The 24,142-nt window shown below is 42.7% G+C and overlaps 1 protein-coding gene across 1 annotated transcript in view; it reads left to right on the top strand.

Moving 5' to 3' along the window:
* The window catches only part of unc5a (unc-5 netrin receptor A), a 293,027-nt gene that overhangs the window by 194,251 nt on the left and 74,634 nt on the right, over positions 1-24,142 (top strand). The window contains exons 9-10 of the mRNA XM_041194385.1: positions 1,699-1,786; positions 5,301-5,469. Coding sequence (XP_041050319.1) covers positions 1,699-1,786; positions 5,301-5,469 — 257 coding nt within the window. The remainder of the gene's footprint in view (positions 1-1,698; positions 1,787-5,300; positions 5,470-24,142) is intronic.

The raw sequence follows: 24,142 nt of genomic DNA, 5'->3' as shown, positions 1-24,142 counted from the left end.
GGCTGCAATATGCTTCACTAATGTCATTCCTCCCACAATAACAATTAAGGATGCTAGCCATGGCTGGCAAAGAGCTACACAGAATTCAGAAAAATAGCAATACTCTGCCAATTGTAAGAATGCAACTGAAGAAGAAGGTGTTCCACGTTGCTCCCAATCTAAATGGGCACTGAACATCTGTAGTGCGATTCAGGCACTCCAAATGTGTTATGGGAGCATCTCGTAATTTAAGTAAACACTGAGGTGTTACTGAGCCTAATGCACAACAGATGTGCAGGCTGTAAGTGCCAGAGACATTTGTAAGTCATGTTCTGATGTACATTAAAGATCAGTGTTTAGAAGGCCTCAGCACTACCTAATGTTAAGAGCCGATGTCAGATGTGCTGTAGTGTTATAGCTTCTAAAGATTGTGTTATTAACTCTCTAATCTAAATAATAAAGTAAATATTGCTTGGAGAAGAAGCTCAGAGATTCACTGATTAAACACTTCTGACAAAGTATCTAAATGCTGATTCCTGAGAAGAACAGCAATTTGTAATGAGATTAATTTTCATGGGCATCTGAAGGCAGATAAATTTGCAACCACCTTATTCATATGAAAATCATCAGAAGAAGCAACTTTTTATTTTATCTATTCATGGCTTGTGGGCATCACTGGCAAGGCCAGCATTTATTGCCTATCCCTAAGTGTCTTTGAGAAGTTGACTTGCTAGGCCATTTCGGAGGGCAGTTAAAAATCAACCACATTGTTGTGGGCCTGGAGTCACATATAGACCAGACTGCAAAAGAATGGCTGATTTCCTCCCATAAAGCACATTAGTGAATCAAATAGGTTTTTATAATAATCTGCTGGCTTAATGTTCACTATTATTGAGAGTAGTTGTGGTGGGATTTGAACACCTGTCTCCAGATTATTGGTCCAAACCTCTGGATTAATAGTCCAGAATGCTACCATTGCCTTATTTACAATGATAGGATCAAGCAAGTGTACTGGTATGTCAGGATTTGATTCAAGCAGAAGTGACCCAACATTCCTTAAAAAGTCACTTGCCCTGTGATAATCAATTGCAGATTGGGAAAAGTGGCAAATTTGAAACTATAGCACTTTCCAGTTGGCCCTCTTGCATTGTACCAAAGTACCCCAGTGTCCCTCCTCTGTCCACCACGCCTGCTCCCCACATCAGCCCTGGTGCTTGCATGCAAAATATAAAATCTCAGGATGTGGTCAGGGTGCAACCAAGGGACAGCTAGGTGTCCCATTCTGCCCCCTTGATCCCTCAGGATCTGTTCCCAGGAATTGCTGGCCTTTTGAGTGCATTGCCCAGTGGTTCATGTCACTTAAGTTGGTTTTCCTTCATTACATGAATTTTATGATTTCTCAACCATTTCACCATATATGGAAACCCACAGGCATTCATTTAATCTGAGGGAGAGAATAAATAGGCTGCATTAACAGCACCTGTTGAGAACTTAGTGCCATCTTTATCTATAATGCTGAATGGAGCCGTGTGAAAATAGCTGACAACAGTAGATGGCACAAAACTAAAAAATGAATAATGTATCAAAATGTGGGGAAACGAATAGTTCCATATAATTTTTCCAACCAAAGAAAAGAGTTGTATAAATATGTTATTCTGTAAACAATAACTGATATTGAAGTGGCGAGAGACAAACTTTAAATTTCTGCTTCATTTATAGGGATTAGTTTACTCGTTCCACCAGAAGCCATTCCTCGAGGCAAGATCTATGAACTATATCTTACTGTCCACAAAAAAGAGGATGTGAGGTATGTAGTAACTCAACCATAAGTCATGCTGCAATTCTCTTTCTATTTCTACCTATATTATCAGTAACCTTATATGTTTGTCCCTTCTATGCAAAGCCCAGTATCATTTTTATTAATCCAGACCATTATACAGTCTGGTGTTAACCTTTAGTACTTTATGCAGGGAATCATTTGGCTAGAAGAAAGTCAATAACCTTCTAAGTTACAAATTTAAGTGGCAGAAAACTGGGCAGTTCTATCGCATGCAATTTTTCTTTGTGATTCTTATCCAGAGGAGGTCTTGTGGCATAGTGGTAGTGTCCCTGCCTCTGAACCAGAAGCTCCGGTTCAAGTCGCACTCCAAGACTTGATGGCCAAGGGCATAAGGTAGCCAAACAGGTTGAGTCTCAACTTGTAAATCCTTTCAACACATGGCTGTGGCAGGTGGTAAGAATGGGAGACATTCCTGGTCAGCCACCTGCAGAAGGCAACAGCGAACCACTGCAGTACCTTGCCAAGCATAACCATGGGCCAACACGTGAAAGCCCATGATCACCAATGCCCTCTTAGGGCATGGTACCCAAAAAGAGAGAGACACTTATAAAGGAGTGTCTAAGTCATCTTCTACTCTCAAATTGCTGTGAGAGGAAAATCTCTCCCCCTATTTACTATATTCTGAAATAAAAACAGAAAATGCTGGAAAAACTCAGCTGGACTAGCAGCATCAGTGGAGAGAGAAACAGAGTTAATATTTCAAATCCAATATGACTTCTTCAAAAACATTGGCCAGAATTTTCCCATTGGTGATTTCAGGGTGGGGCCCGCTCGGTGACGGGAAAATGACGCGGGAAGATGTTGGGAGGAACCCCCGACATTGTCCCGGTCCCTTTAAATTTTCAGGAAAGCGGGCAGACAGCGAAATCAGCTGTCTGCCTGCCGACCTGTCAATGGCCAATTGAGGCCATTGACAGGGTAGTTAACCCAATTAAAGGCCCTGCCCGTCCAACCTTAAGGCTGGTGGGCAGGCCAGGAGCCCCAACGGGCTTCTGGTAATACATGAAACCTCATGTATTGGGCAATTCTATCGCATGCAATTTTTCTTTGTGAATCTTATCCTGAGGAGGTCTTGTGGCATAATGGTATTGTCCCTGTCTTAGATGAGTTTTCATGTTCTTTTTTAAAAACTTTAATAAATGTAATGTTATATTTATTAACATGTCCCATCTCCTATGACATTGTCACACAAGGGGGACATGTTAATAATATTTTATTTGCCTATCTTTAAAGTTTTTTACACTGTCACTAAGCTCCCTGAGACAGCACTTTGTCTCAGGGAGCAGTGAGCATTTTGACAGCTGGGGAATCCCTCTCCCCCCTCCCCAGAACAGGAAGTGCATAGTGCTTCCCGTCGGGCAGGCCGCTGGGCAGGCCTTAATTGGCCCGCTCACTCAAAATGGCGGTGGGCCCTGTTTCGGCGGTGGGGTGTCGGCTGTCCGCCCGCCACCGAGCCAATGGAGCCCGCATGCCCACCAAGGACAAAATTCTGCCCATTGACTCTATTTCCGTCTCCACAGATGCTACCAGACCTACTGAGTTTTTTCAGCATTTTCTGTTTTTATTTCAGATTTCCAGCATCTACTATATTTTGCTTTAATTTTACTATATTCTTCTTTACCAAATGTTTTGGGAACCTAAAATCTTTCAGGTCATAATCGTGTGATGGAATGAAGTTTGCTGGTAGCCTTCAGATTAATTCTGCATGTGGTTGCTGTATGTAGTTAGTATCCAGTTAGTATGGGTGAGGCATGTGCAAGGGGCACTTAGGGCATATCTCCTCATTTTCCAATAGCTGCCAGAATCTACAGCACTGTCCCCACCGCTCCCTACCTAAGACAGGGAACAGCCTTCTTCCCACCAGACCTCAGCAATGGGCTTTGCCCAGGGTTACTAATCCTAACCAATCCTTTTTGAAAAGAAAAATGCTCCATTCTTCAGTGCCCCAATCAACTTTTACATCACCCCCCCACCACCCCCTCCTCTGTAGGGCCATGTTGGCCTTTGTGGAGGTCGATACACCTTCACTTACTTGATATACCCCCTGTCACTACTATGCCAAGTCCATGAGTTGGAACGTCCAGATTAGGGAGTTCCTCTCCTGACACTCTCCCATGGATGCCATTTACCTTTTGACACCCGAAAGCAAGAAAGACCAGGCAAAGTCAAGTCTTTGGTGTTTTCCTGGGAGTTATGCCAGTCTCCTGCCAGAATTAAAATAAGAGACGAGGGGAATCCCCTATGGAGTTTCAGACACTATTTGATTTTTATGTCACATATAAGCAGGCAGTTATCCAGCAGTCACCTTGAGAATGGTCACGTCAGTATTGGTTCCAATCCGGCAACATATTCCCTATCTACAGTTGGAATATTTCTGCCCAAAGAGAGCTCTTGGTTAAAGATTTGTGCAGAACCCAACTCCTGGCTGTTAAAATTTAAATATATATTTTGATTACCTGGCTAGAAGGATCACATTACATTTGGATTAACTCAGAATTATTTTCAAAAGTGATCAAGAGGCTTTTGCACTGCAATTGAGTTTTGCTCAATTGCAATGTCAAATTCAAGCTATTTAAGACTTGTTTCTCCAGGGGTTTGCTGCATTTCTTATTAGAGTCTGGTCAAGACTTGATTCTAGAGGGAAAATGAAATTTTAGTTTTGCCATGAATGCATGCTTAAACTTACTAATTATGACATGCAATGTTTATTAACCATAAAAATCAAATTTGCAATTTGGCTTCACAAACCTGGTTCTAGTTTATTCATTTGATGAAGTGCATCAGTCATTTTCCAGAGACGTTTATCCAAATGCAACAATTACCTCAGTTTTGTTTACTAAAATCACCATATCATAACACATGTTAGGCTTCTGATTAGTTTTGTTGTATTTGGCACATCATTATTTACATTATTTGAAAACTTTAACTCTCCAAGAGAAGTAGGATGATAATAATATGCTGTTGAGTGACAGAGACTCACTGTCATGGCTCATCAATCATTAAGTTCTGATCTGAGTTGTGCTTTCAGTTCTACGTATAAAGCTGAGAAAAAGGCTAGCTCAGTAAGGAAGGCAAAATTGGATGATTAGTCCCTGTGTTAATTCTTTCCATCACAGTTTTTGTATCATATAATATGTTTAAAAAACAAGCTATGAATCCTGAAAATGATAAGTAAAGTTATTGATCTACAGGGAACCAAAATAAAACGTTAATTCAAAATATTCTCAAAATTCTGGGGGCAAAAAAACCCTACACACCCCTCGCACAGTTAAATAGCATATAGTTCTTCTAATATCTTAGCCCAGGAAGAGAATTGCAATCTTCACCTTACAGTATTGTTTGAATTAAGTGATGCTGCATTAAAATGCGTTTGAAGCTAAATTGTAAGATAAATAATAACAAACATAGAACTATATAATACATTTTCTGCATCGTTTATTCTGCATTGCTCACTAAATTTTTTACCATTTTTATAATTGAGGCTACCTCTAGCAGGGTGCCAGACCCTGCTCAGTCCAGTTGTAAGCTGTGGGCCTCCAGGTGTCCTGCTAACTGGGCCAGTCATTCTTAGCATTCAGCACTGCGCAGAAGGAAATCTGGAGAACTGGTCCATAAAGCTGAAGAAACAATCACCTCAAGGAAACTGGGAGGTAAAAACCAATGATTTTGTACATTTCAGACAGAAAACAGTTACATTCTCATGCAAGACAGTATCATTTAAAGGACAACAAATGCTAAAATAATGCTCCAAGAAAAAAATACTAAATAACTAATACATTTCTCATGGTCAGTTGAAGAATACGAAGGCTTGGGTGAATATGGGAGATGGTATTGGAATTACAGAAACTTGGTCCATAGATCCACCTAATGGTCACAGCCTCCAGCTACCTCACAGCAGTTGATTGGTAAATATTGACATAACAATTTACAAAATGTGAAACAGTGACAAAAAAAATCCAAACATTAAGAGGTAAGGTTTATAGATGGAAAGTGCATGCCCGATGTTAGATAGGTATCTACAATTGAAGGAGTTGTTACGACATGATGTGTGTTTTATTTGCTTTTGAGATGTAGGTGACACTATATTTATTGCCCAGAACTCATTGCTTTACAAGTGTTTAGCATCAACTGCATGGGGCTGAGTTTTGCCGTTGGCGAGCAGGGGACGGGGCGCTGTCCTGTAAAATAACGCGGGATGACATCAGGGCGAACCCCCAACGTCATCCTGCCCCATTTAAATTTTCAGGAAGGCGGGGGCACAGCAAAATCAGCTGCAGGCCCACCGACCTGTCAATGGCCAATTGAGGCCATTGACAGTATCATTGAAACAATTAAAGGACCTGCCCATCCAAATTTAAGGTTGGTGGGCAGGCCAGGAGCCCCGGCGGGAATTAGAAAAAACGTGAAACCTCATACACCTGTGTGATGAGTTTTCATGTAGGGGTTTAAAAAGTTTAATAAAGTTTTAATTTAATTTATGAACATTGTCACATGAGGGGGACATGTTAAGGATTTTCTTTTTTCTATTTTTAACGTTTCTAAAACTGTCAATGATCTCCCTGAGACAGCACTTACCCTCAGGGGGATGTGCGCTCTTTCATTAGCATGCAAGAAAGACCGCACCCTCACTTTTGGGGAATCCCCCCCCCACCCGCACAGGAAGTGCATAGCACTTCCCGGCGGATGTCACGCTTGGCGGGCCTTAAATGGCCTGCCCACATAAACTGGCGGTGGGGCCCGCTTCTCCGGGATCGGCTCCCCAACCGTCGGAGATTGGGTCGGGCCCGCCCGCCAGGCAGAAAATTCTGCCCATGATGTGAGACCGGGGTCACATGTAGAACATGTAAAAATTGCAAATTCCCTTTTCTGAAGCACGTTAAGTAAAACACAAATGGATGTTAAATTAGGAGAAAAGCTGAAATGTTTTTTCAACTTTTCTATGCAACTCATTTTCTACTCCCAAAAAGGAAGCAAAGTTCAGAACAAATCTGCTATTATTTGGGTGCTTCTTAATCAGCTTTCAGAGATTAGGGAAACAATTAGGGAAACAAAAACAATGGGTGGTAGCAGGTGGGAAAAATGATGTTTTACCCGCCGGCTCCATGGCAGCTTTTCACACCGTATCGTCCCATTCCTACCTCATTAATTATGCAGCCACAGGAAACATGCCATCTCGCTGGTTGGTGGCCTTTGATTTGCCCACTGTGCTGTTAGCTCACACAGAGAGCCATATTTAAGCTGCAGCCGCACTCACACTTCTCAATGCTTCCAGCCCCGGACTGCTCCAGGACTTGCCCCAAAATACAAGAAGAATGCAGCCCCTCGATTCAGTGACAAATCCCTGGGATGCTTTCTGGACATCATGGAGGCCCGCCATGATTTCTACCCCCCACTGCCCAGGCTCTGTCTGCAGGAGGCCCATCTGTCTCAGCATTCCAGCTTGGGAGGCAGTGGCAGAGTTGGTCAGTGCCAATGCTGCACACATGAGGTCGCCATCCTGTGCAGAATATGGATGAATGATCTCAACAATGCTGCCAGGATAAGTCAACTATCTCATCACTCTAAACTCACACAGTCACAAGCCCATCACACATTCACTGGCATCTCACTCACTGTCAGCTCAAGGGACATCACCACTCACTCTCTCACACACACCCTCACATCTCCACCTGGCCTCATCTCCTCTGGAGACTGCCTCCTCAGCCCTCACCATCTTGAGGCCACTTGCACAGATCAACATGTGCCCCCACACACATCCTGGAATACCCCCCTTCCCCAGTAGACACCTCACCCTGCAGCGTCTTCCCCTGCCTGAGGCACTTCTCCCCTTTCCCCAAGCAAGCCCTAGTCCTGCAACCATTGAAAAGCCACCCATATATGGCTGATCTGGGAGGTAGAGACCTACCTGTGAACCCCCCTAAAAGTGATGCGGTGCTGCCTGTGAAGCCTGGCGCTAATGACCGTGAGTGCTGTCCAAACCAAGGTAGGCAAACAAACCTCGAAGTCCCAAGCAAAGAGCAGCTCACCAGGTGCACATCGCTTACATACAGTTGTGAAACATGTCTGCATGATGATCCAGCGTGGGGGGGGGGATGATTCCAGTAAATAGGGCTTATAATGAGACACTAAGGTATTGAAATTAGGTTTCCAATGTGTGGCGGGAAATTTAGCCCACCATTGACGGGTGGAGCAGACAATCGCAAACCTGGCTTCACAATGGTGTGAAACCGATTTTTGGCCTTCTTGCCATACTAGCACCACCCCCACCCCCACCACGCCCCTCCCACCCCGTGCCCACCATGATGCCCAACGCCAAGAGGGCTGCAAAATTCCAGCCAATACGATATAGAATAGCTCATTAGTTGAGTCAGAATTGATTAAAGATTGAGCAGCTAAGTTCTTTGAGAAGTTAAACATAGATTTGCTGTAATTGTTACATTAACTGATTCAGTACTGTCATTGATAGGAGAGGTCTGTCTAGCAGCACAAGCTCTACTAAAGACTACCCACCCATCACCAGTTACCATCAGCTTGTAAATAGCTGTCCGCACTGTGCCCATTGTTGCAATGATCATTTTATCAGCTCTCAGCTTAAAGGCACAAAAATTGTCCAAAAGTTCCAATAAGATGTTCAGCTGTACACTCTTTCATGGAGCCCAAAGTTCAGCTGCTGACACACCTAGTTATAATAACAAACAATTTGGCAATAAATTAATTTAAATATAATTTAGTAGCGCTTACGGAAGCAGACAGTGTACACAACCTTCAAAACTTTCTAAGCAAATTGCAACTACTGGAACTCTGAAACAATAAATTCTGAAATACTTTGCAAGATTATCATCATGAACACAATGAGTTCACATTTCAGGTGTAGACCCTTCATTAGAATATCCAATGAAATATCTATGTTTGGAGCATTAACTTCTCTAAACAGGTGCTGATTGACCTGCTGTATGTTTCCCACAAGTTCTGTTAAATACTTTCTAGATTATTTTTGTTTCCCATTTCAAAACTCAGATTTTGATTTTTTGCAAAAAACCAAATACTTTGATTCTATCTGCATAGATTAGCCATGATCTAACTGAATGGCAGAACAAACTCAAAGGTCCAAATGGCCTACTCCCATTCCTAAAGTTCCTAGCCTCAAACCTGTCTTTCAAGTTCTGGAAATGGTCATGCCATTGATTTAGGTTCTACAATTTAATTGCTGCTCTTAATTTCTTAGTTTCCTGTCTCCAGGGCTGGATTAAAGTTCTTGTAGACTACTCAACTAGTTAAATGGCTGTTAAATGATTTGAGAGGTGGGAAATGAGCATTATTGCAGGCAAGAACCTGATTGGCTAGTTTTCTGCCAAAAAGCCTAATGAGAGGCTGGAGACTGAATTCACCCAGAGGAAAAGTGAATCAATCAACAATGCTGCATGCTGCCATTAAAGTCAGCCAGAAAAGGCAAATTAATAACCCAATGTTTTTCTTAAATTCTGTTCATAATCATAGGTAAATACATAAACAATGTTGATTCCATGATGTGATGGTAATGTGGTAGAGATATATCCTCAATTAAAGCGATTCACACACAGTAAATAGTAGGAAAATAATGCCAAATTCAAAATAAACAACAAAGAAAAGCAGAGGTACTGAAATCTGAAATAATTCCTTACAGTTTCTTGCCTGCAGGGCTAGATTAACATTTTCACCTATTACTTGGTTAATTTGAGAAAAATTGCAAGGTTATGTTGACAGAGCAGGAGTCTAATTAATTGGATAGCTATAGCAAAGAGCTGGCATGGGAACGATGGACCGAATGATCTCATTCTGTGCTGTATCCTTCTATGATTCTATGCAAAGTTTCTGGCATTGAACTAATTTAGGTTAAGATTACACAAATTTCAAACACATGCAGATTGAGTTGACCTGCTATCACTCATATAGAAAATGAAATGCTGTGACACCATTTTGCAGATAAAATTGTCCCCCTTGCAAAGAGAGCAGGAAAATTGAGAAAAAAAACATGCTAATCTTTTATTTTGACTCAATAAGCAGTGTGGGAAGAGGGAAGATTTGGGAAAGAGCCCAGCAACAGTATTAAGGTATTCTGATCTCTGATAGTTTGAATCATTTTTATCCACAGCCCTACAATAGGGTTGCATCATCATAAAATGCCATTGTAAGGTACTGCGTTAATTTTACGAATATGTTATCATTTTAGAGAACCTCGTTCACCAAGATTTATATCAGGGAATATGCCCCCAGGGCAACAGGGTGAAATTTCAGAAAATTGCATTCCACTAATGCCCTAATTATAGCTTGCCTTACAAGAATGGGGCGCACAGATGGATAAGATAGGGAGAAAATACTTACCTCCCATTTGCACCGCACTCTTGCAAGCAGATGTTTTAACCCTTTGGTTTTAAGAGGCATGTGATTCCCTCATTGCAGGCAAATAATTACCTCATACACAGTCAAAAATCAGGGTCTGATGTTGCCTTTGAGACTTTGATGCAAATTTAACCTAAACTCAGCATCAGCAACGTTGGCAAGTCATTTATTGGCATGGTTGTTGCTATGTGCTGCTTGATAGCACTCTTGATAACTCTTTCTGTATCTTTGCTGATGATTGGAAACAGGTTGATCGAGAGGTAATTAGCCGGGTTGGGTTTCTCCTCCTCTTCTTGGCAGGGCAAATCTGGGCAATTTCCACCTTGTTGGCTAGAAGCCAGTGTTGTAGCCATATCTTGGATGCAGTGAGCTCTGGAGCTTCAGTCCTACAGCCAAGATTGTATCAGATCCTATAGCCTTTGCTATTTCTAGAGAACTCAGCTATCCCTGTATGTCGTTGAGTGAATCGGATTGGTTAAAGACTGGCACCTGTGATGGTGGGGGTTTTCCATATACTAAAACTTCTGACTGAAGATGGTTGCACTCAAGTGCTGAGATCTTCCATTGTTGAGGATGAGGATGCTCATGGAGCCTATTATTTGCTAAATTATTCACCACCATGTATGATGAGATATAGCAGGGTTCCAGCGTTTTGACCCAATCTATTGGTTGTAGGAAGAATTTGTACTCTCTATACCACAAGGTTTCTGCACTTTAGCAAGCATAACACCCTATTCGACCTTCCACCCCCATTTTTCACTCCTCCACTCCTTTTGTCCTGCCCGAGTAGCTGTAACTAGCTTTGTTAAAGGTTGCAAAGACTAGAGTATTTGGGGTAGAAATTGGAATAGTCCTTTTTGGATACATAATCAATGGTGTGTGGACTATGTGTGCCAGAACTCAGAAGGCTGAGGGTCATCCTCTATTTGCCTTGAGCCTTATTCATATCATTTAGGTGAGCTGCTGGCACCTGTCGAACTTGCAGACAACATCAATTTTAAGAGAATCAATTTCAAGCTGGCAGTGGCCCTCAGTAGGTCTCAGGGGAGGGATCATGGCAACAAGAAGATGGGGGCTACTTCACAGGCCTGGAGTGGCCATCAGGAGTCTTGTGGAGCCAGAGAAACATTTCCTGCTGCTTTGAGCTCCACATCAAGCTTCATCCAACTTAGAAAAACAGTCTGAACACTTGAGTTAGATCTGTTTATTTAGATATGTAAAACCACCTGGCTTTCTGGCCATCGGGCGCTGTTGAATAATTGTCTGTCCTAATGTAGGGTCCAATGTTTTTCTAGTGCTCTTAGGGCCCAAGGTTTAGTGCCACAAAATTGGTGATTTTTGATCCTATTTTGCATCCGGAGTCTCATTTCTCCCCCATTTTCTTAGGCCTACTCTACAAATATGAATCTGTCACCACTGACTGTGTCCTGTCACTAGTCATTGTCTGGGGCTAAACTAGACTTGCTTATGTTTTCTTCACCCTGAGCTGAGGTTCAGGCCTGTCACAATGAATGCCTTGTTCCATTTCCATCACGTTATCCGCCAAAGCTTAATTGGAGAGGAGACAGGTCTGCCGGCCTATGAGTAGGACGAGAATGGAGATGATATCACCTTCTGACCTGACTGGGCAGCCATTGCTGTAGCTTCTGTCTGTGAATGATTTAAAAGATGGAACAAATCTTCTTCAAATTGGCCAGGGCAGATGGAGCTCCCAACAGCCGCTCACGCCTACAAAAAGCTTGGGACCTTAGTAGGGAACTCTTAAAGTGCTCCTCAATTATGTGAATGTGCCAAGTAGCAATGCAGGCAATTTCACTTTCCGGCTCACACAGCCCGCCCTCCCTAAAGTTGGCAATGCCAGGAATGGAGGCAGCAGACCGGCAGGCAGGCTGTTGGCAACATTTTTTGGTTGCCCAACTCCATGCCGACATGATTCAATGCACAGAAATCCAGCCCAAATCTATGTTGTGCATAACCCAGCCTAAACTGCCACACTCACCCACCAAATCTGATCTTGTTAATAGGTTTATTCCTCATACTCCTGTGCCTCATATTCTTATCATAGTATTTAGATTCCTCACTCTGCCCTATGCCAGTAATCTCTCCAATGCTACAGCGCTTCCACACTCTACTGTAGCCTTAAGCACCCTTTGCTCCTCCATTGAAGCTATGTCAATGATTCAATTTAGTCCTATTCTCTGGAATTCCTAAACTACTCTGCCAATCCCTTTCTTTCTTTATTAGTCTCCTTGAAATTCATCTCTTTCATCAAACTTTTGGCCTAATCCATCCTAATCCATCTTTTCCTGGCTAGTATTAATTTTCTGTGTGAAGCATCTTGGTGCTGTTTTTTCCTTGTTGGGGACAAGGTTCAGTTACAGAGTGTTTCTTGCCACATAACACAAGAGAAATATCTCAATAAACTCAAAGCATTTTTAGTAATGTTAACTCATTATGTGTGTTGTAGCCATTGACTACATTCTGAGCTACAATTGTACTTTCATAAATTATAGGCCCCATCTTCCTGTGTTCATTGTTTTTAGTTAAAGATCAGATGTGAGCTAATATGCAAACAGGCTCAGCTCAGGTCAGTGGCAGTCCTATGTCATGATGCCCCTTGCTCAAGTGACAGTGGATACCAAAGTACCCTCTAATTTTATTTTTGGATTATGCAGCTGATTTACTTAAGTGCATGAGACCCTTAAATTTATTTTGCACGACCATGCATACGCAATAACTTAAAGGGGCCCACATGTGTGCAACATGCAGCTTAGAGGGAACATTGGTGAGCACTACTTAAAGCAATGATCTCATAGCAACTCCAAAAGAAAGAAACTCCTGGCACTAATGGCCTGGACTACCATTATGTACCACACACTAAGTTACATCTAAGCCTGCTGTAAGTGAATTATAAATCAAATATATGAGCCAACTATCAGTTACAGATACCTGCTAAACAGATGTAGCTTTGGCATCAGGGAACAAAATGGCAAATTTTTATTCAAGGCCCATAAGTTTTGTTAAACTGTAGTTGGTATGATAAAAATAATTTTTGTAACATGATTTAATTCACCAACATTTCTTAATCCACCAATCAGAGTTCAATGGTCTACACATAGCTGCCAGGATTTTTTGCTTTGAGTGCAAATTGTGCTCAAATTGAACTTGCTTTGCAAAGGGATTTCTTTTTGCTCAAGGGGCCATTCAAATTCATTTGCATAATGATGAGCATAAAATATCCCATGACCCAGGATTGGGCAATATTTTAAAAAGTAATGATTTTTTTTTTAAATGCATAAAAATATTCCCTGAGAGATAACCTGGTTCAGTTGAAAATGTGTTTATCACAAAAAAATAAGCATTTTTAATTAGAGTATCTGGTCAACCAGCTATGTATAACCTGATTTCAAATAATTGAAAATGCTTTTTAAAAAGCAATAGATACATTTACCAGTTAGATTGGTGTACAAGAGTCAGTCTCTTAGAAAAATTCAAACAGTATTCAAAAGATTACCAAAGTGTCTTTAATGTCCTAATACCTGAAAAGCTTGAAAGAAAAATACTGCGGATGCTGGAAACCTGAAGCTCTGAAGAAGTCATACGGACTTGAAACGTTAACTCTGTTTCTCTCACCAAAAATGCTGCCAGACCTGCTGAGATTTTCCAACATTTTTTGTTTTTATACCCGAAAGGCTAACTTTCTGGAGCCTCTTTGAAAGCTCACAAGCAGTGTAATTAGCAGAAACTTACTGTGCTGATTAGTTTAACCTCAGAGCATGGCTTCCGGCAGGGTGCTTAGTGCAAAACATCGCTGAAACTCAATTTGATCTGGATTTAATTTGTGCTTGAAATTCCTCAAACCTTTGCACTGGCATATGGCCAATTTTGAGCAAACTGTGCTGAAAGAAAGCACAACCTGGCAAAAATTCTAGTGCTGCAACATTCAATAAAGCCTGAAAAAGGGTGCAGGGATTTAGAATTACAGTTCACCAGCACTGTTGCTTCTGATGCAGGCAGCACCAAAAACTTCTTTGACTGTAGAGTATATTTTGACTAGAGTAGTTAGCAGAAGTGACTGAGGAAGAGTGTCTGAGCAGGAAAAACACCGAAAAATGGAAAAACAGTGCCGAGAGCATGATAAAGGTTCTTCGATACAGCACTAGATAGGCCTTAGCACAGGAAATGGACAGGAGGATAAAGGTTCCCTATACACAGAGGACCAAAAGGCACCCCCAACAGACACTGCAAAGGCAGATAGTCATCACTGTCAACACCAGCATGTATCAAGGACCAAGATGCACTGCTGCAAGAAGTTCAATGACCTCACACAAGTGGTAAAGGCCAGTGATTGCATCTTCAAATGCCCTTGGACCCACTTGTGGACCCAACCATGATGCAGTGTCAGAGGGTCAATGTGTCAGCTTCCATTGCCACTTAAGCAGAAACCACGTAATATCTGAGTGCTACAGTGGAAGTTCAGACTGAAGTCATGCAAGCTCACATTGTTGCCATGCAAGTGCAGCTTGCTGCCATGCACAGACTGTTGCCATCATGTACCAGTGCTCAAGAGGGTTTACAGGGTCTCACAGCAGTCTAGCCACCTGTCCTTCAATACATTTCTTGGAATGCTGAGGTGCTACCTCTGATTTTCATAGTCTCTGGAATTGGGGGACCACCAGACCTCATGGGCCTCTGCTCATCCTGCAGCATGGCACAAAGATCAGTGATGATCTCCCTGGAGATCCTCAGTATGTATTGACATTGCTGCTCCAACATCTGGAGATAGTTCAGCTGGGTACAGTAGACACTTGCTCAGGAATAGACCCTTCTTTACAAAGGAGGCAGAAAGTGAGTCCCTCTGCACCCTCTTTTTTATATGTGTCCATGGGATGTGGGCCTGGCTGGAAAGGCCTGCATTATTGCCCATCCCTAATGGCCCTTAAGAAGGTGGTGGTGAGCTGCCTTGTTGAACTGTTACAGGAACACCAACAGAACTATTAGGAAGGGAGTTTCAGGATTTTGACCCAGCAACAATGAAGGAATGGTGATATAGTTCCAAATTAGATGGTAAGTGACTTGGAGGGGAACTTGCAGTTGGTGGTGTTCCCATGCATCTGCTGCCTTTGTCCTTCTTGGCGGAAGAGGTTGTGGGCTTGGAAGGTGCTCCCTAAAGAGCCTTGGTGAGTTGCTGTAGTGCATCTGATAGACAGATACACACTGCTACCATTCTGGAGGGAGTGAATGTTTGTGGATGGTGTGCCAATCAAGTGGGCTGCTTTGTCCTGGATGGTGTCAAATGTCTTGAATGTTGTTGGAGTTGCACTGTTCCAGGCAAATGGAGAGTATTCCATTACACTCCTGACTTGTGCCTTGTAGATGGTGGACAGGGTTTGACAGGAGGTGAGTTACTCGTCACAGGATTTCTAGCCTCTGACCTGCTATTGTAGCCACAGTATTTATATGGTTAGTCCAGTTCAGTTTCTGGCCAATGGTAATCCCCCAGGGTATTGATAGTGGAGGATTCAGTGATGGTAATGCCACTGAATGTTAAGGGGAGATGGTTAGATTCTGTCTTGTTGGAGACGGTCATTGCCTGGCGCTTGTGTGGTGTGAATGTTACTTGACATGTGTTTGCCAAAACCAGAATATTGTCCAGGTCTTGCTGCCTATGGACACGTACTGCTTCAGTATCCGAGAAGTCACGAATGATGCTGAACATTGTGGAATCATCTGCCAACATCCCCGCTTCTGACCTTATGATGGAAGGAAGGTCATTAATGAAGCAGCTGAAGATGGCTGGGTCTAGGACACTGCCCGGAGGAACTCCTGCAGTGATGCCCTGGAACTGAGATGATTGACCTCCAATAGCCACAACTATCTTCCTTCGTGCTAGTTATGACTCCAACCAGCGGAAAGTTTTCCCATTGATTCCCATTGACTTCAGTTTTGCTAGGGCTCCTTGATGCCACATTAATTCAAAGGCTGCTTTGATGTCAAGAGCATTTACTGTCACTTCATGTCTTGAGTTCAGCTCTTATGTTCATATTTGTACCAAGGCTGTAATAAGGTCAGGAGCTGAGTGGCCCCAATGGAACCCAAACTGAGCATCAATGAACAGCTTATTGCTGAGAAAGTGCTGCTTGATAGCACTGCCAATGACACTTACCATCACTTTGCTGATGACCAAGAGTAGACTGAAGGTTGGATTTGTCCTGTTTCCTGTGGACAGGTCATACCTGGGCAATTTTCCACATTGCTGGGTAGATGTCAATGTTGCAGCTGTACTGGAACAGCTTGGCTTGGGGCATAGTTACTTCTGGAGCATGAGCCTTCAGTACTATTGCCAGAATGTTGTCAGGATCCATAACCTTTGCAATATTCAGTGCCTTCAGCCATTTTTTGATATCATGTGAAGTGAATCAAATTGGCTGAAGACTGGCATCTGTGATGCTGGGGACCTCCTGAGGAGGCCAAGATGGATCATCAACTCAGCACTTCTGGCTGAAGATAGCTGCAAATGCTTCAGCCTTATCTTTTGCACTGATGTGCTGGGCTCCTCCATCATTGAGTTTGGGGATATTTGTGGAGTCTCCTCCTCCAGTGAGTTGTTTACTCATGACTGGATGTGGCAGGACTGCAGAGCTTAGATCTGATCCATTGGTTGTGGGATTGCTTAGCTCTGTCATTCACTTGCTGCTTATGCTGTTTGGCACGCAAGTAGTCCTGTGTTATAGCTTCACCAGATTGACACCTTGTTTTTAGATATGCCTGGTGCTGCTCCTGACACGTTCTCCAGGGTTGATTCCCTGGCTCGATAGTAATGGTAGAGTGGGAGATATGCTGCGTCATGAGGTCATAGATTGTGGTTGTATACAACTTTGCTGCTGCTGATGTTCCACAGTGCCTCATGGATGCCAAGTTATGAGCTACTAGATCTGTTTGAAATCTATCCCATTTAGCATAGTGGTAATTCCACACAACCTGATGAAGGGTATCCTCAATGTGAAGACAGGATATCGTCCTGGTAGATTGGTCAAGTAGGTTTTTCACTTGTGTTGGTTCCCTAACCACCTGCCGAAGACCCAGTCTAGCAGTCACGGCCTTTAGGACTCGGCCAGCTCGGTCAGTAGTGGTGCTACTGAGCCACTCTTTGTGATGGACGTTGAAGTCCTCCACCCAGAGTGCATTCTGCGCCCTTGCCACCCTCAGTGCTTCCTCCAAGTGGTGTTCAACATGGAAGAGTACTGATTCATCATTTGACAGGGGACTGTACTTGGTAATCAGCAGTAGGTTTCCTTGCCTATGATTGACCTGATGCCATGAGATTTCATGGGGCCCAGAGTCGATGTTGAGGACTCCCGACTGTAAACCACTATGCCGCCACCTCTGGGACAGGAAATACCCAGGATGGTAATGGTGATGATTGAGACATTGGCCAAGATTTTCCACTCTGGGCCTAAGTGGGTAGTCAAAGGGACTCCTGCCTCAGAGCCTAATGGGTAAACCCACCGAATTGCACGTTGTTGGGCTCATTAATTATGCAGCCGGGGGTTTCCCAGCGAATTGCACACAGAGCAAGCAGGAAGTTGTGCATCCCACCAACATATCTGGGTGCCATATTTCAAAGGCACCCAGGCAGTTATTCATTTATCGGGCCAGGAGCTTGGACCTAGATATGGCTGCCAGGAAACAGCAAGCACCAGCCCCAATGTTCAGCGATGTCTCTCAGGACCCACTAGTGCAAGCAGTGGAGGACAGGAGGGAAGCCCTCTTTCCGAGGGATGGGAAGAGGAAGCCAACTGTCTCACCACCCTTGCATAGGAGCAGGTCGCCAGTTTGGTCAATGCTAATACCATTCATAGGAGGACCGCCCTGCAGTGCAGGAAAAGAATGAATGACCTAATTCGCACTGCCAGGCTAAGTGAACCCTCTGGTCACCAGACTCACCTCACTGAATGGGAATTGTGATATGGGCATCAATGGCAAGGCCCTATCTGCGCTGCAATTGCATAAAAGCCTTTCGCAAGGTGCTAGGGTGCTGCCTCATAGCCCCACTGCAGTCCATGTGGTCTGCTGGTAGGGAGGCAACCGTGGGTCACTGACTCAGCCACACAAAGGCACAAATCCTGGGTTGGGGGGGGGGTGCGGGGGGTGGTGGTGGTGGTGGTGGTGGTGGAGGAGTTGTTGGCAGAATCCCCTGCTGCTGCCTTGCCTCTGTTGTCCTGTCCTTCTAGCTGCGAGAGCTCACAGATCTGGAGAGTACTGCTGAAGTCCCTTTGTGACTAGCAGCAGTGTATCTTTCATATGGCACACAGAGTTGCTAATGGGTCAGTTGTGGAGATACGAACATTCGAACTTATGAATATATGAACTAGAAGCAGGAGTAGGCCAGTTGGCCCATCGAGCCTGCTCTGTCATTCAACAGATATGATTTAAACCTCAACTTCACATTTCTGCCTACCCCCAATAAACTTTCACCCCCTTGCTTATCAAGAATCTACCTAAATCTGCCTTCAGGATATTCAAGGACTCCGTCTTAGCCATCTTTTGAGAAAGAGATTTCCAAAGTCTCACAACCCACTGAGAGAATAAAAATGTCCTCATCTATCTTAAATGGGCAACCCCTTATTTTGACACTGTGACCCTGCGTTCTAGTTTATCCTACAAGTGGAAAGATTCTTTCCACGTTCACCATTTCACAGAATCACAGAATCACACAGTGCAGAAGAAGCCCTTTGGCCCATCGAGTCTGCACCAAAACGCGAGAAACACCTGACCTACCGACCTAATCCCATTTACCAGCACTTGGCCCATATTCTTGAATGTTATGACATGTCAAGTGCTCATCCAGGTACTTTTTTTAAAGGATGTGAGGCAACCCACCTCCATCACCCTCCCAGGCAGCACATTCCAGACTGTCACCACTCTTTGGGTAAAAAAGTTTTTCCTCACATCCCCCTTAAACCTCCTGCCCCTCACCTTGAGCTTATGTCCCCTTGTGACTGGCCCTTCAACTAAGGGGAACAGCTGCACCCTACCACCCTGTCCATGCCCCTCATAATCTTGTACACCTCAATCAGGTCGCCCCTCAGTCTTTTCTGCTCCAACTAAAACAACCCAAGTCTATCCAACCTCTCTTCATGACTTAAATGTTTCATCCCAGGCAACATCCTGGTGAATCTCCTCTGAACCCCCTCCACAGCAATCACATCCTTCCTATAATGTGGCGACCAGAACTGAACATAGTATTCCAGCTGTGGCCTCACCAAAGTTCTAAACAACTCCAACATGACCTCCCTACTTTTATAATCTATGCCTCGATTGATAAAGGCAAGTGTCCCATATGCCTTTTTCACCACCCCACTAACATGCCCCTCTGCCTTCAGGGATCTATGGACACACACGCCAAGGTCCCTTTGTTCCTCAGAACTTCCTAGTGTCATGCCGCTCATTGAATACTTCCTTGTCAAATTACGCCTTATAAAGTATATCACCTCACACTTTTCAGGGTTAAATTCCATCTGCCATTTATCTGCCCATTTGACAATCCCATCTATATCTTCCTGTAGCCTAAGACACTCAACCTCACTGTTAACCACCCAGCCAATCTTTGTGTCATCTGCAAACTTACTAATCCTACCCCCCACATAGTCATGTATGTCATTTATATAAATGACAAATAATAGGGGACCGAGCACAGATCCCTGTGGTACGCCACTGGACACTGGCTTCCAGTCACTAAAGCATCCTTCTGTCATCACCCTCTGCCTCCTACAACTAAGCCAATTTTGAATCCACCTTATCAAATTACCCTGTATCCCAAGTGCATTTTCCTTCTTTATAAGCCTCCCATGTGGGACCTTGTCAAAGGCTTTGCTGAAATCCATATAAACTACATCAACTACGTTACCCTCATCTACACACCTGGTCACCTCCTCAAAAAATTCAATCAAATTTGTTAGGCATGATCTCCCTCTGACAAAGCCAAGCTGACTATCCCTGATCAAACCTTGCCTCTCCAAGTGGAGATAGATACTCTCCTTCAGAATTTTCTCCTAAAGTTTCCCTGCCAGTGATATGAGACTCACTGGCCTGTAGTTCCTGTAAGTTGTGAAGAAGACATAAGGAGGCTACAGGGCAATATAGCTAGGTTAAGTGAGTGGGCAAAGATCTGGCATATGGAGTGTGATGTGGGAAAATGTAAGGTGGTCCATTTTGGCAGGACAAATAAAAAAGAGGTATATTTTTAAAAATGGTGAGACATTGCAGAGCTCTGAGATGCAGAAGGATCTGGGTGTCCTCGTGCATTGATGTCAAGGCATTCCATGTCCCTTCTGTCTGTGACCCCAGCAGCTCCAGTCTCTGGGTCCACTGAGGGTGCACCTGGCCCAGAACAGGAGACCCAAGGAAGGCCAGGGCCCTCCAGAGGACGGCCACCAAGGTCATTGGAGACAAGAGGGCATAGAGACATAGTAGTCAGCAGGCTGCCTCCACCCCTGCTGCAGATGTTAGGGAAGCACCTCGACGCAGTGGTAATGCAACAAAAATTAAGAAGCTCTCAGTTCACTCTTGTAGCAAGGGTTTACAAGCATTGTAAATAGCTGCTGCACAGTTATAAATATATGTTTAATTGCACTTTACAGAGGTCCGCTAAGTTTTTATTGCTTCTGTTTGACTTAGTGCCTGTTGCCACCATGCCCCCCATCCCCCCCTCCACCCCACCTCACCATTTCAAGGGTCCAGGTCAGGCTGGGCCTATACTATGTCCCCCTGAACCATGCCTGTGCATGGATGTATTGATCTTGGCCAGGGCCCTTGCCAGTGATAAAATTAGAAATGCGCCATAAAATTCAGATTAATTACTGTTCTAAAATCTTACTTGAGATCTTGTTGCATCATCGTCAGAAGTGCACCTTCCATGGTTCCCACCACTCGTAAGACTTAGAAGCAAATTGCCACATCATACTTCCAGCCGAATGCATCCTGATGGCATTTTACACTCTCCTCCACCCCTGCAGCTGTAAAATTCTGGTCAACAATGCTGCTTTCATGCTAAACAAGCAGCTCATTGGAACATGAAACTGATTATGATAATGTCTTCAAGCTGAAATAGATCAACAATACTTTAAATCCTTAACCCAACCTAAACAGGTTATCCAGCCTGAACTGACCCGACTTCCACTCATGGGCCCAACTGGACCCAATTCACAATTGCAGTTCGCATACTGAATTGAAAAAAATGACAGCTAACCCATATATGAATTGGATTAACATATATAACAGTTGAAAATCCAAGCATCATTATTTATAAGATAAAAATGAAATAATTAAGTCATACACAGTAAGGGCTGTACTTACAGCTGACAAGCTGACAATTTCTCAGAATTAATGATTTTGCTAAAAAGCATGCACAATATTTTGAAACAAAACATAATGGCCCTTTTAATAATGTAATAATTGTTAATTATTGCCGATCAACCTCTCTGGCACTGGAAGTTAATTGTTATAAGTATGGTGTCTCATTCCTTCAGGCTTTAATTGTTATTAGAGATTTAAAACATGTCAGATTTATTTTTTTTTTAATCTACTTTTTTTTCTCTTTAATCCAACCATGATTTCCCTTGGCATTTCTCTTTTGACAACTGATGTGACATTGTCTACACTCATTCCAGTTTACATTTCCTTCTTAGTCCTTGCGCTGCTTATTTCACGCTCCTGCAGTCTGATGGTTAAGGTTGGTTGCCCTGTTCACTTGGGTTCCAGATGTGCATCACTTTGCCATTATCGACTCAAAGTCAGCAACTTAGTGGTCAAAAATCTTTTGAGCTGAATGCTTCAGGAGCAAATCTTAGCTAACAATACATGCCTTTAGATGTGCTGCTACTGTAAAATATGGCCCAATAAAATTAATAAACCAGCTAAAAATAATGCATAGAGAAATGTCCATGCCCTTGAATTTAATCTTAATCTGTGTTGTGCTGATATCTATTTGTTTTGTAAACCAAAATGATTGGATCAGGATCATTTCTGAACATCATTGTGAAGAGGTTGTTTAACTCTGCAAATGATATGAAAAAGAATAATTACCTGAATGCTGTTGGATTCCACGGGCTGCTGATGTGGTCACCTTCTTCCAGGTGTGCAGTGTGAAACACATCAAAGATTTTTTGTTTAATTTGTACTATTCTCAATAAAGGACACCAGAGAGCCAGGAGACAGAGTAAACAAGGCAAGTAAGCAGGTTAAAACTTCAGTTTTAGAGACCACGAGGTTATGGAAATATGGAATAGGAGAAATTGGCTAAAAAACTGAAGTTCCTAAAAAGAATCAATCCGGAAAGGTAAAGCAGAAAAAAGGAATTATAGTAAACAAGAGGGGGAAATTGGAGGGATAACATAACAAACAGAAGTAAATGACTTTTGATAAAATTGTGTTTGAAGTGTATATTTTAGTTTTGTATGGTTATAATTATAACTAATCTTGATATTTGAGTAACTTTATTACTGTATAATTGCTTGTTATTTTTAATATCACAATGTGTGAACTGAAAGCAGCTGAAATTGGTTGGCCTGGAAACAGAAATTTTTCTGGTCTTCTCGGTGATCTAAGTGTTAATTCATTCTTTCTTTCTTGACCCTGCCTAATATTTGCTCCTTTAGAAGACCTAGCAATTCTTTAGCTTGCTGTCTACTGCTAATAAATCTGGAAAAAGAATCTACAAAGTTTCTTTTTCTTTTGGCCTTTTATTACTTGTGACATAACTTTTAGATATTTAGATTTGATATGGCTCCCTGATATGATGGCTATATGGTTTTTTCTTTTATAAAATAATTTAGTTTCGCCTTCAGATTAATCTTGGCATTTAAAATTGGCTGCAGAGACCTAGGTACTGGTCCGATTCTCTGTTTCTTCTCAATATATTTATTTTTACATCCTTTAAAATAATCTTTAAAATTAACTCCCATTTTCTCTATCCTTCAGAACCTGGGGAACTATGGCTGAGGCTTAGACACTGAGGCTTAAAGAGTATTTTTATAAAACTGCAATATTGGTAATAGAATAATGTGCTTTCTAACATTACCATATATCTATTGGCTTCAAATATTATCAATAAAATAACATTTTATCTCTAAAAAGCCATTTCACTGCAATACTAAGGGGAAATGCTACATTTTCAGAATGACTAACCTTAAGATATAACATTAAGCTGAAGCCTGGTTGCCTGTTTGAGACCTTCAGTGGTTTAGGTGGGTGTTAGAGATCCCATGGTAATCTCTGAAGAAGGAATGGAATTCTCTAGGTGAACAAGCCAACATTCTTCCCTCAACCACTACCACGGACAGGGGAGAGGTGGTAGAATGTTTCTACTGCTTTTTCTTTCCACCTCGTTACTGACCACATCAAGATGTGTTTCAAACAATTGTTTTAACCCCTTGAGAACTATTATGCTAAAGAACAGACACAAGACCGGTTTTCTCATAAGTTTTTAAAAAAGAAAGAATAAATGTCCATTTCTCAACACCTAAATGTATTCACACACGCACACAAGAAATGGTGATTATGAATGAGGAAGCATGCACTTAAAGTTTTAAACATCTGAAAAGACATTATTTCTCTTGAGTCTTTCAAGATAGAAGCTAGAAACGTTGCAGGCTCGATTCCCCTTTTGTTAACTGAGGAGATGAAGGTTGGAACTTTCTGGTGACATGTTTACAGCAGCTTACTACTTGCAACAGCAGCTTTCTGGCTTTGCCCTGATCGAGGTGCAGTTGAGCCCCTGTGATGAAGATTTGGCTTCGTTCTTCAAATCGGTAGGTAAATTGCTAGCCCAACTTCCCTGCCTGTTGGTGGATTTTAGACAGGAGTCTTCATTTACAGTTTGGAATCTCTTCCTTCTGTGGTCTCCTTGCCTCCAAGATGGACTGACATGGGGCTGATCTCAAA

The sequence above is a fragment of the Carcharodon carcharias genome, chromosome 8 (assembly GCF_017639515.1).
Source record: "Carcharodon carcharias isolate sCarCar2 chromosome 8, sCarCar2.pri, whole genome shotgun sequence".
In the NCBI taxonomy this organism is placed as follows: domain Eukaryota; kingdom Metazoa; phylum Chordata; class Chondrichthyes; order Lamniformes; family Lamnidae; genus Carcharodon; species Carcharodon carcharias.
This window is presented reverse-complemented; position numbering and strand designations above follow the sequence as displayed.